The sequence below is a fragment of the Ammospiza nelsoni genome, chromosome 1 (assembly GCF_027579445.1).
Source record: "Ammospiza nelsoni isolate bAmmNel1 chromosome 1, bAmmNel1.pri, whole genome shotgun sequence".
NCBI classification, from domain to species: Eukaryota; Metazoa; Chordata; class Aves; order Passeriformes; family Passerellidae; genus Ammospiza; species Ammospiza nelsoni.
The window spans coordinates 79285659-79307673 of NC_080633.1; the positions used below are offsets into that span (position 1 = coordinate 79285659).

Genomic DNA, 22015 nt, shown 5'->3' on the forward strand with positions numbered 1-22015 from the left:
TCCTATGATTTTTTGGTACTGGGTACCCAACAGCTGTAAAAAAGAGAAGGATTTGGTAAAGTAGTAGGAAAAAGGAAAAATTATTGCTAGATGGGAAAAGAGGCAAGAAAACCCTTGTTGCAATAGCTTTCTCCACTTGTTCCCTACTGTAGCTATAGAAGAGGGCTGGTACATCCAAAATTAGGAACAGGAAAGATGTCTACAAAATCTTCACATCAGCCCTGGAAGAAGTGATGGGACTGGAGTGGGGAGTCTACCAAATTAGTAATTTATATAATTATGTCCAAGGAAAGCCATATATGTTAAGGGTAATCTAGAACAATTAGTTCCTTATGCTGTGTTTTGTTTTTGTGACTCTTATAATGGAATTGTATTTCTCTTGACAGAAGTAAGTACACACAGTCTTTTATATTTAAATCTTGTACAACCATAAACCAGAGTCATGTCACATGTGGAAGATACATCCTGCCCTGGAAAGATGGACATAATTGGGGTGTACTGAAAAGACATGTTTTTGCTATCTATATTCAGGGCTTCTCCTGAGTTTTCATTTTGCTTCCACACTAGGTTGCAGGAGATTTTTTGTGCTGTTTACACTGGTTTATGCAGAGGAAGACAACTCCCTTGGTATGTCTGGTTTGATGAGAAGCCTGAAAGTGGAAAATGGCTTCACACTTCAGGAGGGAGGGATGGAAAGGAAACCTGTCACACTAACATAACATATATTTGAAAAAGTCTTCTTTATTTTTTATTCTGTTCATTACCCTCCAAAGATTAAAGACAGAATTTCATTCCTAAGACTTAATATATTTTTTACCTTCATATTCAAAAGAGAAGCAAAACTACTAACTCTTCAGAAGTTCACAGCTAGATCATATTGATAGGGACACTGGAGGAAATGGAGAAGCAACTATTAGCTTCACTTTGAAATAGGAAAAAAGATATATAAGATGTCAGTATCAAGGATATTAGTGAATATCTATGAAGATATGTGTAAATATTAAAATACTTTCTGATTTCAGGAAAATGATGGAGTTGAATGTGCAACCATGGACAATAACATTTTTATCTTATACAACTTTGTTTCTCTTTTAGTGGCAAAGCATTACTATAACACTGGTTGAGAAAGTGCAGATGGTTGCTGTAATCCTAGGATCTCTGTTCTTAGTAGCAAGTGTGACTTGGCTTCTATGGTCAGCCTTCAGCCCTTATGCAGTATGGCAAAGAAAGGACATCCTTTTTCAAATCTGCTATGGAATGTATGGTTTTATGGATCTAGTATGCATAGGTAAGCTCAAATCTTTAAACAGCACAGACTGTGGTTTAAGACTGTGACTATTTCTATTTTTCTAATTGGTCACTCTAATTGATCAGTTCTTTGCAGATTTATTCTCAGCTGATACCTTTGGCAAATGCTGCTTTTTACAGTGTTGCAAATATTGCAGAGAGAAAAGAATCAAAGAAGCTTTACTCTCAGATTCATCAGTGGATTCACAAAATCTTAGTGGTGAGAACAGGATCAGTTTAAATTTCTTGATAAAATGACTAGCAAAGTTCAGGGAGTTAGATGAAAATATGAAAGACATTATTAAAATAATTATACTTTATTAATAATAAAGTTACACACTGTCATCTTCTGATGCCAGTTTGAATTAGATTGTACCATCATGAAGCACAGAAGAAGCCCTTGAAGATGTCATCAAACTGCACACCCAAAATTAGGTTGCACAGATTTATATAGGTCACTGTGCTAGAAATGGAGGAGAACAAAGAAGGCAGGCATGAGTTCTTTGCACATCATAAACAATAATGAAACACTCAGTGCTAACTATAGTAACTTGCTTTACTATTAAAAAGCCCCAAGTAATTTAGCTGAAATCTTGTAAAAGAAAATCCATTTTACTGCAACACTGTATTAACCACTTTTGAAATTTCTGAAAATACACTGGAACCAGGAATATTTAAATAGAAATCCCTTTTAGTATTTGGTAAAACAACCTGATTTGATTGTTAGAATATTTATTATTATTTGGAGAGAAAATTTACATTAAATATTACATAATTATATAATTTAGAGAAATAAATTTACATAATTAGTAATAATTATTTACATCAAACCACATTCACAGAATTTTAATTGCAAGAAAATCCAGAAGTCAAATGCCATCTGATGTTTGCATTGACATTTCTGAGAGATAAATGTTATCTGAATCTTATATATGGGAATTAGAACAGTGCTGAATTCTGCTTTGTAAGGGACAAAGAAGCAGAGTGATTCCTAATATCAAGGGTTTTGCTTCAACTGTAAAGCCACATCATCTTTTATTTAAACCATCCCATTACTGTAAAAGTATTTATATTTCAGCTACATCAGTAGTTCCATTCATTTTGTAATTTTTGTTAAAGAAGCCTGCTCTGGAATATTTTGTAACATAGGCTTTCGTCTGTGAACCCAAATCTCAGACAGAAAAGTGAGCAGAATCTCATAATTTGGACAAGTGCTCATCTTTTAAATTAATAAAAGAACTCAGCTACTTGTCCTCTTAGATGCTGATTTCTGAACATCACTTCTTCCAGCTTAATACTCAATACTGAGGGCTTTGCTTTTGTTTAAAAATACCCCAAAGGAAGATAAAATGTGCTTCAGGCATTCCAAGCATTTCATTTATATGGAGTTCTGATTTGTTTGGCTTTTTTCTCCCCAATTAAAAAAAAAAACCAAACTTTGGAATGCATCAGCTAGTTGAAATAACCAGTTACTTCAAATTATTTTCTTTTTTCCCATTTGTTTTACTGTTAAAACACCTAAACCAGATTAAACTCCAAATTAGCCAAGAATGGCTGTGGGTAATCAGAAATATGACTGTATTTATCCATAGAAGTAAATATTTGGCAGGTGACTTTCCATAGATTGGTGCATCCTTTAGCTGCCTTTCAAGCCAGCTAGGCTGAAGCCACTGCTGAAGTGGAAGCTGCTGAACAAACGTGTACCTCACATGGAGCTTCTGCAGGAGCAAAGCAAACACACAGATAAACTGACTTGCCTTTCATTTAATAAATGCATATTTTATAGAACTATCACAAATAATACATGAAAATTTAAATGTAAAAGTGACTACAATTAAATATGTTTGGAGACTATATTGTAGATACAAAATTCACTGCACATATGACTTAGGAATTTACTGTATCTGGAAATTCAGAAAGCTGTATAAAGGAGGTTTTGTAATTGAGGGATTTTGATAATCCAGATTCATTCAGACCCACTTATTCTGCATATAATTTCAAGTAATTTGCATTCTGTTAGCTTGTAAGATCAGGACTTCTTGTAACTCTTAAAAGTATTCATTAATAAAGTCAACCTTATTAATTTCATCTTATTCTTTCACGATGAAGTGAGGGGTTTAGATTGATAATTTTAATTTACAATTTTCAAATAAAATTCTCTAATAGATATATGTAAGCATTACTTATAACTTATTTTTAAAACCCAAAATACTTTCCATTATGCTGATGATTTCCCTAGGCATTAACTTATTTTTCCATTATTATGAATCATCTCTTATATCATCAAACTTGTAAGGCTTCCAACCAGCTACAGGTCTCACTTAGGATCTCCTCTCCTTTCATTTGTGTTTAGTCATCCATGGCATTGTCTTAGTTTTGAACAGGATTTACAGTGAGCGAGTACCTCTCCTCCCACTGTAATCTCTTTATTTCAGTGAAAAATTTATGCAGACCTACAGGTTTTCCTGTGCACCATGTATTTCAAGATAACGCTTGAGGTACTGATGGTATGACCAAGATTTATTCCACCTGCTTTCAGTTATGCCTCTACACTTTTGCAGAAACAATACAAATACTTTTTGGTTGTTTGTGAAATGTAATGTAGATATCTTCACACAAAAAGTGCGAAGCATTTTTTGAAATTTTTTGCTATAATTTTAAAAGCAGTTTGCCAAAAGGTACTGACATATTTTTATCACATATTTGAAAATGTGCACATAACAATTAATTTACTCAGTTATTGACTTTTATATCACATGTAGCTCACCAGTCACTTACTTATTAAGTAAATTACACCTAACATGTATTTTACTTCTTTGTTTTTACATTTCAACAAAAGAAACACCCTGTAGATTATAGATCGTGAGAATAATATATTCTGTTCATTCTAGTGTTCATGCTTTTTTGGTATCCACAGTTCTCTTTCTTCTAGTCTGAATTTTCCCAGAATTATTCCTGACAAATAGGATTGTTTTTATTTATCAGTGTTGGTTTTAACCCTACAAGCCATTACCTTGTACCTTTCTGCATCAGAGCTGAGCATAAAGCTCTTCTCTTTGAAATTTGCTAGTGGTTAAGTTTTCCTAAAGCAAACCTTGAACACCCTGATCAAGCAGAACTACAGCCTGTGAAACCCAGAGCTATTCCAGTGATAGTGCTAGGACCAGACCATCCATGTAGGAATTGCCAAAGGGAATGAGTTAATGAAAGGAATGAATAATGTAAATCCCTCATCTACTCACTGAAGGACAGTGTATCAAGCCTTTGCCATTCTACTTTCCAAACCTAGCAATTATTTTGCATAACAGAAAAGTAGTAGAATTTTTTTTTTTTTTTTACTGGAAAGCACTTATAACTACTGGTCATAAATGGTTCTAACATGAACAAAACCTCTCACAAATAATAACAGCTGACTTGCAATCCCAGAACAACAGTGCTGCTCCTTTTCCAGCAGTGAAAAGTAGTTGTTACATTGCACTAGACACATGACAGGTGCCAGTAGTACTGTGGCAAGGGAGGAAAAGATGGGAGCCAGTGCGAGGTGTGAATTGCCCTCTGAAAGCCTCTTTCTTCTCTGCTAAGGAATTTGATGCCTTGCACATTCCTGTAACTCCTTAGTTGTAAAAAGGAACAGGCTGAAATTACTTACAATGAACACATCTGGCTGCACTTTATGTGTCTTTACTCAGAAAGTCTTTTTTTCTCCCACACTGGATCTAATTCTAAATAGTTTATAAATAATTATATTTTTTACTATTACTATTTTTAGCATGGATATGTTTCATTTTAATACTCTGAGCAATTTGTTGTGGTTTTTTTAAATATCTGTGGGCCCTAGAATAGTTTTAAGACATGACATTTTGTCCAGACGTAAAGTCTGTTTCTGAAAATGATCTTTTATCCCTGGATAAAATCTTGTGATATTACTGGGAGGACCATTCCTAAATGTTTATATGAAAGCTTAGTATGATAAATAAGATAAAGTTATAACCAAATATGAATAAGACAAGTTGAGTGCTTGTAAAGACATTCAGTAGTAAAAAGTTTCAAGTATCTTGTGAGTCAGGATAAGAAAACCTTTGAAGACAGTGAAAGAATAGAATAGTACTTGGCAAAAACATAAAAAAAGAAAATAAAATTAAGATTCTTCATAATCCTATTAGCTGGATCCCACTGCAATCCCTCCATCTTAGAGATAAAACCTAAAGGTAAAGTCTTCTTAGGACCATAGGACATTTAGATGGGTCCATCATCGAAAAACCCTGTTCCTTGTAGATTTTAATTGGACAGAACATCTGAACAGCTAACAGTAGTGAATTGTAATACTTCTTGGGATCGTCTGAGTCAAACCAATGTTTTTCCCCTACAAGTGTTCAGCTGCGTCCTCTGTGCAGTTGAAATCATGGTGTTTGGAACAAATCTGTATTCTTCAGGGATTTGTTCTTCATTTCTCTCTCATAGCTACCTTCATTGCTGTGAAATCCTTAAGGGAAAGGCAATTATTTGCCATTTCCTTACAGCTCGACTTCAGTGACTATCTAGTTGCATTTTGAGCATCAGAACTCCTCTGGACCTGGAAAATTTCTAGCATTTAAAACTTACCTGGAGTTCCTCTTGTTTGTGGTCTTGGAACTGTTGGTGCCAAGAACTTCACACTCCCCCCCACCCCCCACCATCCCAGTTCTTCTGCCTCATCTAGGTAGGTATTTTTCAATCTATAGCTCTATCAAGAAGGGAGCTAAAACTTTTTATGAGAGGAATTATGAAAGTGCTGCTTTTCTCCTTCAGCACTGCCAAATCTGACAACTTTATGTCGAGGTTTTGCCATATTTGATCCTTTGTTTTGTAGCTCTTTTAAAGTATATGTGACTGACAGCTTCTACTATAAAGGCACCCTTGCCAATGTTTAAAAACTTTGAAAACATAATTTCATTAAATCCTGAAAGCCCCAATACAGTAAAAAAGGGCTCCCTGAAAGAAGTCATCCTACAACTTTTTCTGTTGTAATTTTGAAAAGATATTTTGACTGTTTAAATGTACTTCATGTATCTCAATGATCCTTTCTCAAATACTTTGTTCTCTGTTCTGAAATATGTTGTTCAGGTTCTAGTGAAGTGCAGACATGTATTTTTATCTTGGAGTAAATAGGTTCTTTTAACTTTGCTTCATCACAGACTGGAGAGAAGTTGGACCAAATAATGCTGTGTTCCAGGAACAGGTTGAGGAAGATTATTCTCATCTCCTTTATCAACTTCATAGGAAATCCAAAAGAACACAAAAGGATTAATCTTTGTCACAGCAGTAAAACCATCACTAACTTGGTTTGTAGATTCTGTACAGGATCCAATACATTTATTATTTTTGTACAATCAAGCCAGTCTTGAAGGTACATTTATGTATCAACTAAATTATTATGATAAATTTTAAAGACAGGTTACTTTATCTATGTCTGAGAAGATAAAGATAGAAATCTTGCAATTAAGAAAAAATTCCACTAAAATGCTTTGCTGTTACAAAATACATTTAGAATATTTACTATTTAATTAAGTTTTTGGTGCTACTTTTGCTGTATTGGAAGCTTCAATGAATTCTAGGCAACTTGAAAGCCGTACAGAGATGCTGCTTTCACTATCATGTCCTTCTGAAAGAAATCTTTGTGTTTCTCCATCTTTCAGTGTAATGATCTTTAAAAATATGTTAGAGTAGGCGTTGCTTACTGCAAATCATTGCATTTTAATGTGAGGTTTGCTGTTCATGTAAATATTTTTACCACCCTTTCAGCTTGTGTCATCTTTCTGTGAGCATCTCCTTTCTGGTATCACTTAATTGTGCTAAAGGACCTCAGACACTTAAATCACAATTTTCTTGTGTAGAAACAGGTGATATACAATCTCTTGGGATAAAGCACACCACAGGTCCATATTACAGATGTGGCCATGGATAGGAACATTTTAGGCAAGGAGTACACTGGACAAAAGACTTATAAATGTTTTTGGCTAGGCAGATTGCTTTCTTCCCAAAGCAGGGAGCCAGAGAAAACAGGTGGTGTTGCTCAGAACTGTGTAAGTGTCCTCAAGCAGGCTGGCTGAGGAAAAAACTAGTAGGAAGGCAGAAGCTCCATGTGTCTCCCCAGTAGATCCATATTTGAAATACTCACATATAAAGAGTGTGAGTAAAAACATATACATACATACAAAAAGTTTGAAGCTTAATGTATTTAAATAAGTTGCTTGAGTGCATACAATAGGCATAAATATTAGCTACATGGAAATTCATAGGCAGATTGGTCTCCTGAGGACTCCAGAAATTTTGTATTTTCCTTGAAGGACCTTTTAAAAGATTTTTGGGTCTCAAGAAAAAGATAATTTACAACTTTTTCCTACTGAATACTGAAGAGAAAGAAGAAAGTGTATCATCCTTACCATGCTCATTGTAGTTAATAATAACATTTAATTTCTTCTTGTTCTAAAGAACAAGACAGTAAAGTCATTATATTTACAGCTGTTTCATAAATCTTATGTGCTCCTAAGTTGAACTGGGAATTTGAAAGCAGTTAAATTTTTCAGTATCTGTACTGAATTCTACAAAACACTCTTAAACAAATTTAGGACTGTGCTGTTCATTGCAGAAGGTCTAACCTACTTCAAGGTCTACTTAAAGGAGTACCAATCTCAGTAAATAAATAGTACTTACCATGAACAGGGGCAGCACTAGCATAAGCAGTCAATATCCAAATCTGCCCGTTTTGCATTGGTTTACTTAAATCTGAATAATTTATTTAGTTAGGCATGCTCAGATTATTCCAGTATTGGTTGTGTTGAGCTTTCATTCAGAACAACTTATTTCCTTTGCACGTTCCTGCCTCCCAAACAAATGAATAACCAGTTAAATTGCATATATACAGTTTGTTTGAATTATTAATGTTATGAATAGTTTAATTGCATCTGGAAATTGCCAGTGTCATTAAAATGTGTTAAATCACTATTTGCTCTCAAAATGGTATCCACTGACATTTTGTATAAAGTCTCTTTTTTCCCTCTTACTTTCAGGACTGATAGTCCACGAAGGTGCATCTGTTTACCGAGTGTTTAAGCGCTGGAGAGCTGTGAATCTGCACTGGGATGTGTTAAATTATGATAAAGCCACAGACATAGAAGAGAGCAATCGAGGAGAATCCTCGGCAGGGAGGACATTGTGGCTGCCATTGACTGCATTTAGAAACAGAAGTTTAGTTCATCCAACACAGTTAACCTCACCGAGATTTCAGTGTGGCTATGTGTTGTTACAGCTGTTCAACCGCATGAGACCTCAGGAGGATTCAGCAGAGGATAACTGCTCTGGGGAAGTAGTGATGAGAGTGACCTCAGTGTAAAGATTGTGCTCACTGTGCTACACAAATAAGGATAATGTGCCCTGGTGTTACAGGACCGTGGAATGTAGTTATGATGAATGGTGAAACCATTAACACTTGAAAAAATATATACACTTCTTTTTTTTAAATTTAATGTTTTTTATATGATCAGATAAAACACAAATACATTTTTCTGGGGGAAAAAGTCTCTTGCTTTTTATATAGTCTGATTTATTGAATCTTTTCTCAATTTGTACCTGAGGTGTATGTAACATAGCTTAACTCTTAGGTCTTTGAATGATGAGGAAACTCATTTTTAAGTAAAAAGATATATTTAAATGTATTTTCTTAAACTCTGGCTTTAATCCACTACTGTTATTTTTTTCCACTTTCATGAGGATTAAACTGGACAACATTCTTCCAAAAAGAATGTTGACACAAGTAAAATATTTTTCCTTTTCTGTCTTTATTTTGCTGTTGTTTGTAGCTCATTTCAGATGTGTGAAAGTAAGTAAAGGATATATTGTCCTTTGCATTTAAGCAGGAAGCCCAGGGAGTGTTCTACAAAACCTAAAAGAAGATGGGAATTCTTTTCTTTTAGCTCTCCCAGATGTCCATGCAAGCTATCAGACACAAGTATGACACAGACAGGGGTAGAGTCTTGTACTGCCTCTCAAGTCTCTTAAGATCTGCAGAGGGCTGGTGCTGTGCCTGTGCACAGAAGTGGCATTGCCTTCTCAGCAGCACTGCTGGAATTAGCAATGTGTGAATCTTTAGTACTATTCTAATGATAGGTCATTGACGTCCCTTTAAAAAAAAAGAAAAAAAAAGAGAAGAAATGTGCATTGTAATTTCTGATAGAATCTGGAGTATAAATAATACAGAACCTTAATTTTGCCAGAGAACAAATCATCATATTAAAAATGAGTCAATATTATGATAGATCAATGATGCGAAGTTTGCTTCTCTTGTTTCTGTTTCATGGCAAAAATTCTAGTAGAATTTAATCAAATAGTAATGGAATGGAAATAATTTTCAACCTAATAATAAGCCTGTTGAAGATTGAGATAGAAAAGTAAGACTGAAATTACTCTGAGAACACTAGCTTACTCAAAGCAGTTTTGTAGAGTCATAGAATATACTGAATTGGAAGGGACCCATAGGAGCATCAAGTCCAACTCCTGGCCCTGCACAAGACACTCCAAGAGTCACACCATGGGCCTGAGAGTGTTGTCCAGACACTTCTCGAACTCTGTCAGGCTGGTGCTGTGACCACTTCCCTGGGGAGCCTGTTCCACTGCTCAGTTCACCTCTGGTGAAAGACCTTTTCCCGACACTCAGTCTAAACCTCTCCTGACTCAGCTTCAGGCTATTCCTTGAATCCTGTCACTGGTCACGAGAGTGAAGCGGTACCCGTCTGTTGTGGTTTCACCCCAGCCAGGCAGCCACTCACTCAATTGCCCACTGATGGGACATGGGAGAGAATCAGAAGCGTAAAAGCCAGAAAACTCATGGGTTGAGATAAAGACAGTTTACAAGGGAAAGCAAAAGCCACACACATAAACAAATTTAAACAGGGAATTCAGTAACCATTTCCCATGGGCAGGCAGGTTCAGCCATCTCCAGGAAAGCTAGGCCTCATCATGCGTAGCAGTTAACTGGAATGACAAAAGTCATCACTCCAAACTTCCCTCTCTTTTGTCCATCTTCCCCCTACTTTATATACTGCACATGATGTCACATGGTCTGGAATATCCTTTTGGGCAGTTTGGGTCACCTGTCCTGGCTGTGTCTCCTCCCAGACTCCCAACAACTTCACCCTCCTCACCAGAAGGGCAGTACAGAAATCAGAAGGAGCCTTGGCTCTGTGTGAGCCCTGCTCAGCCATAACAAAATCTCTGTCAAAATCTACTACCAACTCTCTGCTCAGCATAAGTCTAAAACAGTCTGTACCAGTCACTGTGAAAACATTTAATTCTACTCCAGCTAAACCCAACACATTCCACCCCTTATTCCATAGCATTTACATGATCCCAGGTGTCCCACTATTCAATACAATTGCAGTAACCACCACCTTAACCAACACGCTGCCCATCTGCTTCCCCTCATGAGGATGTTGAAGCCACCAGTGAGATCTGCCCTCAATCTCTTCTCCAGGCTGAGCAGAGCAAATGAGCTCAGTTGCTCTTCATACAGCTTTTCCTTCAGATCCTTAACCATCCTTGTAGCCCTCCTTTGGGCCTCCCTTGGATGCTCTTCAATAGCATAACGTCTTTCTTATATTGTGGCACCCAAAATTGCACACAGTGCTCAAGGTGAGGCCGCCCCAGTGCAGAGCAGAGCGGGACAATCCCCTCCTTTACCCAGCTGGTGATGCTGTGCCTGATGCATCCCAGGACCGGGTTGGCCCTCCTGGCTGCCAGGGCACTGATGGCTTATGTTCAGCTTGCCACTGACCAGGACACCCACGACCCTTTCTGCAGCGCTGCTTTCCAGCACCTCATTCCTTTGGCCTATACCCACACCCAGGGTTGCCCCATCTAAAGTGCAGAATCCAGCACTTGATCATGTTGAACTTCATATGTTAGTGATTGACCATCTCTCTAATTTGTCGAGGTCGCTCTGCAGGGTCTCCCTGCCCCCAAGGGGGTCAACATCTCCTCCCAATTTAGTGCCATCAGCAAACATATTTAGTGTTCCTTTGAGTACTGTGTCCAAGCCATGAATGAAGATGTTGAAGAGAACTGGGTCAGGGAGGGAATGTTGGGTTGACCTTTTGTGGCTGTCAGATCCCCACCCAGCTTCTCTATCACCCTTCTCAACAGAAGAGAGAGGGAATATAGCATGAAAAATCTTGTGGGTCAAGACAAAGACAAGGGCATCACTAACCAGCTACCCCTCCTCTTCCCAGGCTCAGCTTCAACCTTTCACTCCCAACTCTTCTACCTGCTCTCCACTGGGCAGCACAGGGGATGAGGAATGGGGGTCTGCAGTCAGTCTATAACCATTCCTGTTTGCTGCTCCTCTCTCCTCCTCACACTTCTCTGCTCCAGCCTTGGGCTTCTCCAAGCATTTCAGTCTTTCAGTATAAACCTGCCCCAGCGTGGGCTCTCCATGGGCTACAGTTCCTTTGAGACGTGTCTGCCAGGGGCTGCAGTGAGGATGTCAGCTGCACCATGGTGTGTCCAGAACTTACAGGGAAGTACCTTCTCCACCAGGACATCTCCAGGGTCACAGGGCTAACTCTGCTTGGGACAGACTGTGTTTGGCATGGAGCAATCCTAGCCTCTCCTCACAAAGGTCACCTATGCAGCTCCCATCCCCACCTGCCCCCTGGGCACCTGGACCCAGTACAGAGATAAACAATTTTCTGTTTCAAAATAAGTTTATCCAGAGGCTGGAAATTTTTATTTTGTGCAGGAGATGGAGTGCTGAGGCTGGAAAATTCCCTCTCATGAATCAACAAGATGGTGCTGAAATCAGTGCATGCTTTCCTTTTATAAGACATTTACGTGCCACCACCAGACACAGGAGGTCTCTGTGACTACACTTGAAAGGGAAATAGAAATAATTTAAGCACTGGTGCTTAAAAGCTCCTTGTATATTCATAAACATTTATCTAATGAACTCTACACAGGGCCCAGCATTCTGTGTTACAGTCTCACAAGCTCAAAGTTATATTTAGTAAATTGCAGATGTCTTACTGTTCTCTAACCAATTCATGTGAAAAGCAGTACATAAGCCATGAACAACAAAATGCTATCTCAAAAAACCCAACTTATCTCCTGCCTGGCAAATTACCAGCATACAACAGGCACTCTCCTTGAGAAACTATGAGAATTCACTTCTAGGTTATCTGCAAACAGTTTCCCAAAGGAGAAATTTGGGGAGAAATAAAAGATGAAATTATGACTTGGGAAACCTGCTGTATCACTGGGAAATACTTGCTCTTAATTACTGCTTAAATAAAGGCTGCTTTCCCAGAAGGACCACAGCTTCTTTTGACCAAATTGAGATCATAGTTAGTATCTCAAAAAACACTTGCAATACCAGCATAATAAAGTATGCTGTGATCAATGTACTTATGTTTCACACCTTTTAAGTACTTGTGATCTCTGGGATTTAAAGAATATTTAAGTGGTTGTTTACAGGATCCTAAAAACAAAATTAAGAACTATATGAAAACATTTTATTGTAAAGAAATCTTTTTATTCCCATCCAAATGGGTAGGGTGCTGGGGGAAAACAAAACTCACCAGAAAGAAAATCAACAGATGAAATTTAAGAGAGACAAGATTTCTGTGCATAAATATTTGAGAGACACCTAGGTCTAGAACACTTAACCTCTGAGTGAAAAAATGGCCCAACTAAGAGAAATGAAAATTGTTTGTGAGAGAAATGTTTATGGCAAATATCACAAAAGCTTTTTTAATAGTAGGAGAACTTAGCATTAATTTATATGGCACCATAATTTTGCATATGACTGCATTTATGTATTTCCATATGTAGAAAACAGGATCAGGAAATTATAAACTGCAACAGGATCAGTATAGGCAGGATGCAGTTGTTAAAAAATAATGGAATTGTGTTGTATTGCAAAATATTTTCAGTAGTAAGAGTGCCTAGTGCAGGATATGAACATTTTTTCATTGACCTTGTATTTGGATTAGTGCAGTACTTGCATTGCTGTAATCACCTACATGCCAGAGGATGAATTAAAATGAGAACAGGTGCATAGAAAGGATATTAGGATGAAAAAGGAGCAGGGACTCTGTTCCAGTCACTATGGGGACAGGAGGAGGAGTGTGTGCAGAATTAGAAGAGCCTGGCTTGTTCTGCTTAACAAAAGTCGAGAGTGAATGTTATTGTTCTCAGTTAATACATTGCAGAATAAAATTTATTTTAGGCAAAGGACAATCCTAAGACAGCAGAAGAACTCAAGGGCACAAATAGATCAGAAATAAATTTAGCTAGAAGTTCAAGGTAGTTTTAAAATATTCATGGAATGAATTACAGACAACAATTCAAGCTGGAAGGACCCACGGGAGGACATCTAATCCAAGCTGCAGAGTCAGCTTTGAGGTCAGAGCAGGTTGCTCAGGGCTTTAAGCCATCAGGTCTCAAAAATCTTTAAGGATGGAAATTTTGCATCCTCTATGGGCAACCAGCTCCAGCTCTTGACTGTTCCCAGAGTAGTTATTTCCTTCTATCCCGCACTTTCTCCTGTTACAGCTTACACCCACTGTCTCTCATTCTCCCATAAAGCCCCACTGGGAAGCGGGTGGCTCTGCTTGCTAACCCCTTGCTGCGTCCTGGCTGGCTGCTGTTGGGCCTCCCCTGAAGCCATCCCTCCTCAAGGCTGAATAAGGCCCGTTTCCTCCCCACGCAGGGCAATCCAGCTTCTGCTGGATTTGTTCAGTTGCTCCATGTCTTTCCTGTACTGGCCTCTGCAAAGAATTAGAAGATGAAAGAACTTGTTGGTGAAGACAAAGGCAAAGAAGGCATTAGGGACATTGGTCTTCTCTGTGTCCACTGCCACAGAGTCACTCTCTCCACTGAGCAGTGAGCACACAGCTCCTTCTTTGGCCTTCTACTGCTCACACAGAGGATGAAGATCTCTGTCTTGCCCTTGATGTCCCTTCCATTTCCAGCTGAGCTTGGCTTTCCTAACCCCACCCTTGAAAGCCTGGCCAATATTTCTATAGTCCTCTTCTGTAGCCTCTCTGCCTCCTTTTTGTGGCCATTTTCCAGAATTCTCTCGTGAGTTCTTGGCTTAGCCAAGCGAGGCTGCTGACACACCTGCTTGTTTTCCCAGGTATCAGGATGAACCATGTGGTCGATATAGTCATGGCAGTTCCCCTCAACTCTTTAACCCTTCAGAGCTCCTTTTGTGTGATCTCAGCTGCCTACATCCTGGACAAGATGCTCACCAGGTGCCCCACATTTGGGCTCTGCCATTTTCCTCCGTCTCTCCCCTCAGGATCTTCATCTCCTCTCTTTCACACTCACCATAGCTAAGGCTGCCATGGGTCAGCACCTCCCCTGCTAGTGTCTCCTTGAAAGGGACAGCAGATCTATCAGTGTGGTCCCGTGGGATGGCCCAACCAGGCCCCGTATCAAGAAGTTGTCTCTGACACCATCCAGAAACTTACTCCTGCATGTGTCCTGACATGCCGCCCCTCCAGCAGTGACAGGGAGGTTCATGGCCCCAAGGAACACCAGGCTTTGCCCTCCCCAGACTCCCTCTAAAGGTTTAAGTCCCCTCCCTCAGTCTGACTCCATGGTGGTTCCCCCATGCTGCTGCCCTTCCTTCCCTTCACTTGGTTCTGACTCGCATGTTCTCACCAGACCCTCAGCTGGCCCACAGGAGAATTCCACATATCTCACCTCTCCTCTAAGCCTTGGGCATCCCTCCTTCTTACCCTCCCTGCCTTTCCTCCTTGTCTTTCCTGAATGTGCCACAGTGAATTACTGGAAGAGCCTACAAGAAAAACAGTGACAAAAATTCCAGCCTGAATCAGAGGGGTTTTGATGACTTTATGAAAAGTAATTGACATGTCATTATTAGTGGTGTCAGAAGACTGGGATTTGTACCCTTCTGTCCTGGTTCTGACCAGGACAGGGCTAATTTTGCATACTGGGAGAGGCTTGGCCAGGACCTGGAGGTTATTCTGTACCACCCCAGCTTCCTCTCTCTTCCAGGAAGGAGTTCTATTCCTCCTGGTCAAGTAAGCATCGTGGAGGGAGATGTCTGGTCCATTGTTGGGAAGGGGTTGTTTGTGAATAATTTCTTTTCTTGTACCCTCTGTCTTTAGTATTGCAGCTGTTACTGTTTGTTTCTTATCTCATTGCTGTTAACAGTAAATTGTTGTGATCTCAACCCATGATCTTCACCTATTTTGCCTCCAATTCTCCTCTCCAAAGCAGTGCATGGTTTGGAGAGTCCCAGTGAGGGCAGTAAACTGGGGAGAACCATTCCTAATCCACAACACCTTCCCCCCCTGTGTTCATTTTTATGGACACAAAATGCATACATGTCCTCTCCTGAATAATTTAATGTCTTGACCAAACAATTAACCTTTTTTCTAACCTAGTTAAGTGAGAGACATTTAATGGACACCAGAAAAATCACCATTTACTTAAACCCTAGGACCAGATATAATATAGGGTTAGGTCTTGCCTGCAGTTCCAGAGAGAGGAAAAACACTGGAAATCAGACCATGTCAAACCTGCATTTCAGTCACCATCCTGTTTGGATACTAAAACCACAGTGAGAGAGAATCAAGGTGATGCACAAGCTAAAGGTTTTCACCACCACCTCTGGGAAGTCACATTTTTTCCATGTTCCTTGCATTAATCACCACTGACAGTAAAACAACTGAACTATAGGCAGCATAAGGGCAACATTTGAGTTTCTCTTTTGGCACACAGTAGAAATAGCAAGAATTGTGCAGGGAACAGCCCTCACATTCATATGACTTTGAAAGCAAGGAAGAATCAGATTCTGCTCACTTAAGAATAGAAATGTTGGCTCTTAAACTGAAGATCACTATCCCAAAACTGTAGTGGTGAAACACAGCAAGGCTCTCAAGGAAAAGCTATTTCCAGTCACTACTGTATACATAAGGTTTAAAAATGTTTAAAGTAGAAAAACCCAAACAACCCAGCCCATTACAAATAGATTACTATTAGAGGCATATAATTTTGGGAGTCAAACAGAGCACCTCTCCCTAGACTGGAAAGACTCAATAATTCTTTTGAATATCAATAAGAAAACTGATAGAAACAAAAAAAAAATGCTTCATAAAGAGTTTCTTGACATCAGAAAGCTAATATGATGGAGCTCTGCAAAATAGTTTCTCAAATAGACAGCAAACAGAACCTCATATCTTTCCTTTAGAATTATATTTAAAATTAAATTTATTGTTGAAACATATAAGGTAATATTTAAAGCAAAACTTTCCACCTATTATTCTCTTGCAGCTGGGCATCACCAGTATTAACCTACTCTGGTGTGTAAATCAAATTCAGTAATTCAAACAGCACTGCAAAGATATAGGCAGGCCATTTACTGAGCTCTGCCAGTGTGATTATACTCCACACAAAGCCACAGTGGTTTGACAGGAATTTTTTTACTCCATTCATAAGGTACCATGGAACCCATCATGAATGCAAAGCAATTCCTGCTGGTGGCTCCTCAGGAATTAATTTGCAACTTGGACTCCACTGCAACAGAAACTTGGAGGAAAGGGTATATTTGATTTTGTTGTTGAATGTTCATGCTAGTTGCTTTATAATATTTGGGTTGCTTTTTAACTACAGAATGTCTTAGTTAATTGCATTTCTATTCTGTGAATGACACACCAATGGAATGATTACCAGTACCGAAATCTAACTCCAGTCTGTGTACAGCAGAGTACAGGACAATACAAGGGGATGCTACCACACTGCAAAGCATAGTTCTCCCTCTGAAAACTTTACCAGTGTTTTCAAAAGATGATTTCTAATGGATTGAATTTAAAAATAATTTATTATCTGTCAGATCTGCAAATATGTAAATTATATACCAAGGAATATGGACATTTTCTAATTATTGAAAAATATGAATTGTTAGCAGGTTTTGTGAAAAGAAATGAAGACACTCTTTAAAACATTTCATCTTTCTTGTTTGCCATAGGTAAAAAAAAAAAAAATAAATTAGTAAGTCTCACAACACTTTCAAAAAACCCTAATGAGTTATCAATTCCTAGAAATACCTCTTGTATAAGAGGACATAAATCAGTGTTCAGGTCTGAATTGAGTACCTTAAAGAGGACACCAAAAATACATTTAAAAACCAGTAATGCTTGGATTTTATGTTTCAAAATTAGAAAAGAAGTTTTGGTTCTTTACACATTCAGAAATTTGTCAGGTGGGTATTAATATTCTCCCTAGATTTAAGGCGAGATATTTATAACACACTGTAGAGTGCAACCACAGTCTCTGTTAAAGGTGATGCCCACATCAAAAGCAGTCACATGGCAAAAAACTAAAAAGGAAACACTAGGAAACAGGCCCCTGAGAAGCATAACACCTTTCAAAGATCACCTGCAGATAACAGGAAAAAAGGAATCATTAGCATAATTTCCTCCTGCTGTGGCCAGTCAGCTGTCCTGCAGGTTTGTAGAAACCCATGAACATCTTCCTGCTTAATGAGCTCCCTCCTGACAGACCAAAGCTGTCCTTTCCCCTGGAGCCTCCTCATGTACAAACTCCAGCTGAATCTGACCCTGACATGTCACTATTTGCTCCCTTACATTAGAAGCAGTGGGCTCGAGGGCCTGTCCTCTGAACAACAGAAGACCTCTCAGCTGGCCAAAAATTCGTAAAAGCCTCATAAATGACATTTTCAGCAGGAAGCAGCTGGCTGGAGCCAGCCACAGAACTTGTTTTAACACCAGACCAAGCAAACTGTACTGACCTAGATCCATGTTTGCAAATCTGTCCAAATGCCAGAATTTGGGATCAGTCATGGGCAGAGACCAGAAATGGCACCAAAGTCACCAGAGGAGGAAGAGTTAGGGTGAATGAAAGGGACTTGGACAATGGTGGCATAGTAACCCAAAAGGCTTTCTTCAGTGACCGCTGCTCCTTCCTAGCCTGAAACCTCACTTTGTCTTACACATGAAGCTGGAAAAGGAACAGCCAAACTTCTGAAAGAAAAAATTATATTGACCAATTTATCCAAAGGTCCTGTTTCTCAGGCCTGGTCAGCACTAATTCTTGAGGAAAGAGTACTTCTGCCCTGTTATGACCTGCCACCAGAAGGTGAGAGTAACCCTAGATCTTGTTAAGGGATCCCTTGGGACAGATTAGTGTGATGTGACACTGAGCGCTCAGTGTTTATAAATAAATAAATAAATAAATAAATAAATATTTCATATATATATGTTTTTTTTAGAACAGTTTGGTTCCAATGGAAAACAGGTATGTAGCCCTTTTGGTTACCATTACAGTTTTACCATCAGGCACAAACATAGAAATTCCTCTGTGTAGGTGCACAGACACACTTGGATTTGTTTTTCTACTGTTTTGCAACTGGTCAAAACAAATAGTAGCTTGAGTCTGGTTCAGGGACAGAAACTTACTGCCAGCTGCATTTCTCCTGTCCAGAAGTGTCTGTGAATAAAACTCTTCCATGTCTCTAATAAAGAAGGCAATTAAATCCAGAAAAGGCACAAATAATTTTAGTATAATATGTTTTGTGCCCCTGATCTACTGGACAATGACATCTATCATCCAGGCACAGACTGGGTCCAGCTGGGTTATGTGATTTGTTAGACTTTGCTATCTCTTGTTCCAGGCAGATTCAGCTTGTATTCATGGACTTCAGAATGAGTTTTTACACTTTGAAATGGAAGGTTTTCAGTACATGGGCTGACATTAGCAAAACATTTCAAGCTACATTCAGTGCACACTGGGGTGGGACATTTGTTCCCACTGAACACATCTGGGCTATTACTCACTCCCAGACATTAGAGTAATTTATCCACATCCCACTGATGACAGCTTGGCATTTGTCCATGAAACAAGAGTATCTGAGAGGCCTGTTCAATATTTATCCTCACATCAAGTGTTTATCACCTTCATAGGGTATTAATTTGGGTATTACATATTTAATAAACCCCCCATTTACTCCAGCTGAAAAAAGGGTACTTCATTTTGTTTATCAATTAAAACACTTCTTAAAAATTGCAAACACTGTCTCTATAAGTACCAGCCCCTAATGACCTATCCACCATTTCCACTCATTCATAAGGATAAATTAGTTTTCCTGTTCTCTTCCCAAATTCTCATGCTTTCGGCAACTGTTTCTAGGCTGGCACTGAAGCAAAGCCCTGGACATGTCATGCCTTACACAGTGAAAGGTGTGTTCTCCACATGACAGGACAGCCCTAAACTCACCATTTAGGCCAAACTAGCATTCAGCTCTGCTCTGTCACCCTTCCAGTGGAAATGGTAGGGGTCAGTCTCTTCCCAAGCACCCCCTGGATGGGTTAAATGCTGTGGTTGGGGAGCCGTGTGTCACCATTTGCTGCTTCCCCAGCTGACATGACTCAGCTCCTGCCACACAACCTCAAGAGCTGAGATACATCATGCTCTACAAAAACCATCCAAGGCCAGCAGCTGTCCCCTCCTGTGCACTGAAAACACAACCACTGCACAGTTCAGTGTTCATTCTTTCACCATATCTCTCTGTTCTGCATTTACCTTCTCATCACCACACCTTGCCCATCTTGCCCCAGGCATGGCCAAACGTAGTGGCCCCACTAGAAGGAAAAAGGGAAGTTACTTGTGACCAGATTTGCTGGAGACAGGAGCTGCACTCTCCTTTGCCCAGGCCCCTTGCCTTGTGCTGTCCCTCAGCCACAGCAGCAGCAGTGGGAGCCGGGGTGGCTGCAGGGCTGCATGCTCTCACTCTGCTCTCTGTGAGCCCAAAGCCAGCCCTGTGTCCCCTCAGGAGAGGCACTGCAGGCAAAGCCCAGGGCTCTGGGTGCTGCTGGATCTGAGCGGGCCCCTGCCACCAGCCAGGGACAGGCCTGCTCTGCAAGGAAGGACATCCTGAGCTAAAGCAGACTTTCTTACCCCATTAGTGAAGGCTAAGGATGCCCAAATATTCCCTCACCCCCTCCTTGCACAGCCAGCAAGTGACAGTGTGAATCAGCTGGCTGAAGAAATCACAGATAAAGGCCAAAGGCTCTTCAGTTGAGTTGGTAAATGGCCAAGGTAGTGCAGAAAAAACAAAGTTATTGATGGAAAGGGACAAAGACAGGAACTTAGGCTTTCACCCTGGCTCTAGTGAGGATTTTTCACTCACTTTGCTCCTCTGTGCCTGGATTCCCCTCACACTTTATGTAGTTAGATTAGAATTTAGATCCTTAGATCTTTTTATTTCTATATACAGCTGCCTCTTTCTGCATACAGAGCATATCACAAGGAGCCTCTGCTCTTCAGCAAGGCCTTTTAGAATCTACCTAAAAGGAACACAATGTAATGTAATATGGCAGCATCCTCACTCAAAACCATCTGGATAATACTAAACTTGTACTAAATACAAATACAGAATTTTATGCTGGCTTGAATACAACTAATTTGATAAATAAAGATATGGTGTAGGAAAACATATGCAGATTCAGTAATACAGATTTTCAGTAATACAGATTTAGTTTCAAGGGTAACACATGCATCTTTTGAAGCTCTGGTTCTAATGCATGCATTCAACTGCCATCATTTTGATTGAGAAGGAATTTAAAAAAGAAAATATAAAGCCAGTGATTGAGATTTTGGGGATTGATTTAATAATGAGAAAACCCCAAATATTTTTATAGAGCCTTTCTTTATAAGAGTAAGGCATATTTCTGAAAAAAATTATCATCTAGATATTACAAAGAAACTTTAGAACCTGTAGCATTTTAGCTTTGGCTAGCTTGGGCCTCTCTGCTTACATGACTTCTTTTTCTGAGCTGCCATTTGCTCTTTCAGATTTTTGTTTTTTCCTTTTGTCCAGTTCAATTCCAATTCTCAAGTGGTTTCACAATGACGGAACAGTTCTACTCAGCCAAAGTGGAAGACAGCCAAATACCCAGATAAAGAGATTTTCAGATGAGCTGGGGGAAATTCATCATGCTGAAGGTACATCATTATTGTCAGTAGCATTTGGTAAAGTGGAACAGGCAGTAGGTAATTATTAATCATAGAAACATTAGCACTTTGTCTCCTCTATGCAACCTTGCTTCCTCTGCTTTGGTTTCTCTGAAGTCCCACTTGCTCTGGGCTATAAGTCTTGGACTAATGCTGTACCTAGTGTTTCAGCATCAGCAGTGATGGAGAAGTTTCCTCTGCAAAGCTAAAGCCAGAGATGCTGCTGTTATACAAAAGCAATCAATAATGCTATTTAACATAGCATTATTTTGCATTTATCATTACATACTTTTTCCACTCATATTTAAAAAAATATATTATAGAATAGCTTGGGCTGGAAGGGACCTTAAAAGTCATCTAGTTATACGGACAGGGACACTCTTCACTAGGTTCTTCAGAGCCCCATCCAACCCGGCCTTGAACACTCCTGGGGATGGGACATCCATGGTTTTCCTGAGAAATCCATTGACACAGCCTAACATTTCCTTGAACTCATCTGCCAGTTAGATAAGTCAGCTTGATGGTAGCTGGAAAAAGAAATACAGAAACCCACCCCTAGGACCCTGAGATCAGAGCCAGACCCTGATCATGAGAAAAGAAAGAAAGCATGTAATGAAAATTTCCCTATGTACATACTGCAGATCCACCAGCTGGCTGTTGTTTTGAAGGAAGCTAAAGTATTGAAAAACCTAAATGG

General features: G+C 39.4%; 1 protein-coding gene across 1 annotated transcript in view; it reads left to right on the forward strand.

Moving 5' to 3' along the window:
- MARCHF11 (membrane associated ring-CH-type finger 11) overlaps positions 1-8843 on the forward strand; it is a 31825-nt gene extending 22982 nt beyond the window's left edge. The window contains exons 3-4 of the mRNA XM_059484222.1: positions 1096-1288; positions 8337-8843. Of these exons, the coding sequence (XP_059340205.1) occupies positions 1096-1288; positions 8337-8659 (516 nt within the window). The 3' untranslated portion in view covers positions 8660-8843. The remainder of the gene's footprint in view (positions 1-1095; positions 1289-8336) is intronic.
- Positions 8844-22015: the final 13172 nt, after the last annotated feature.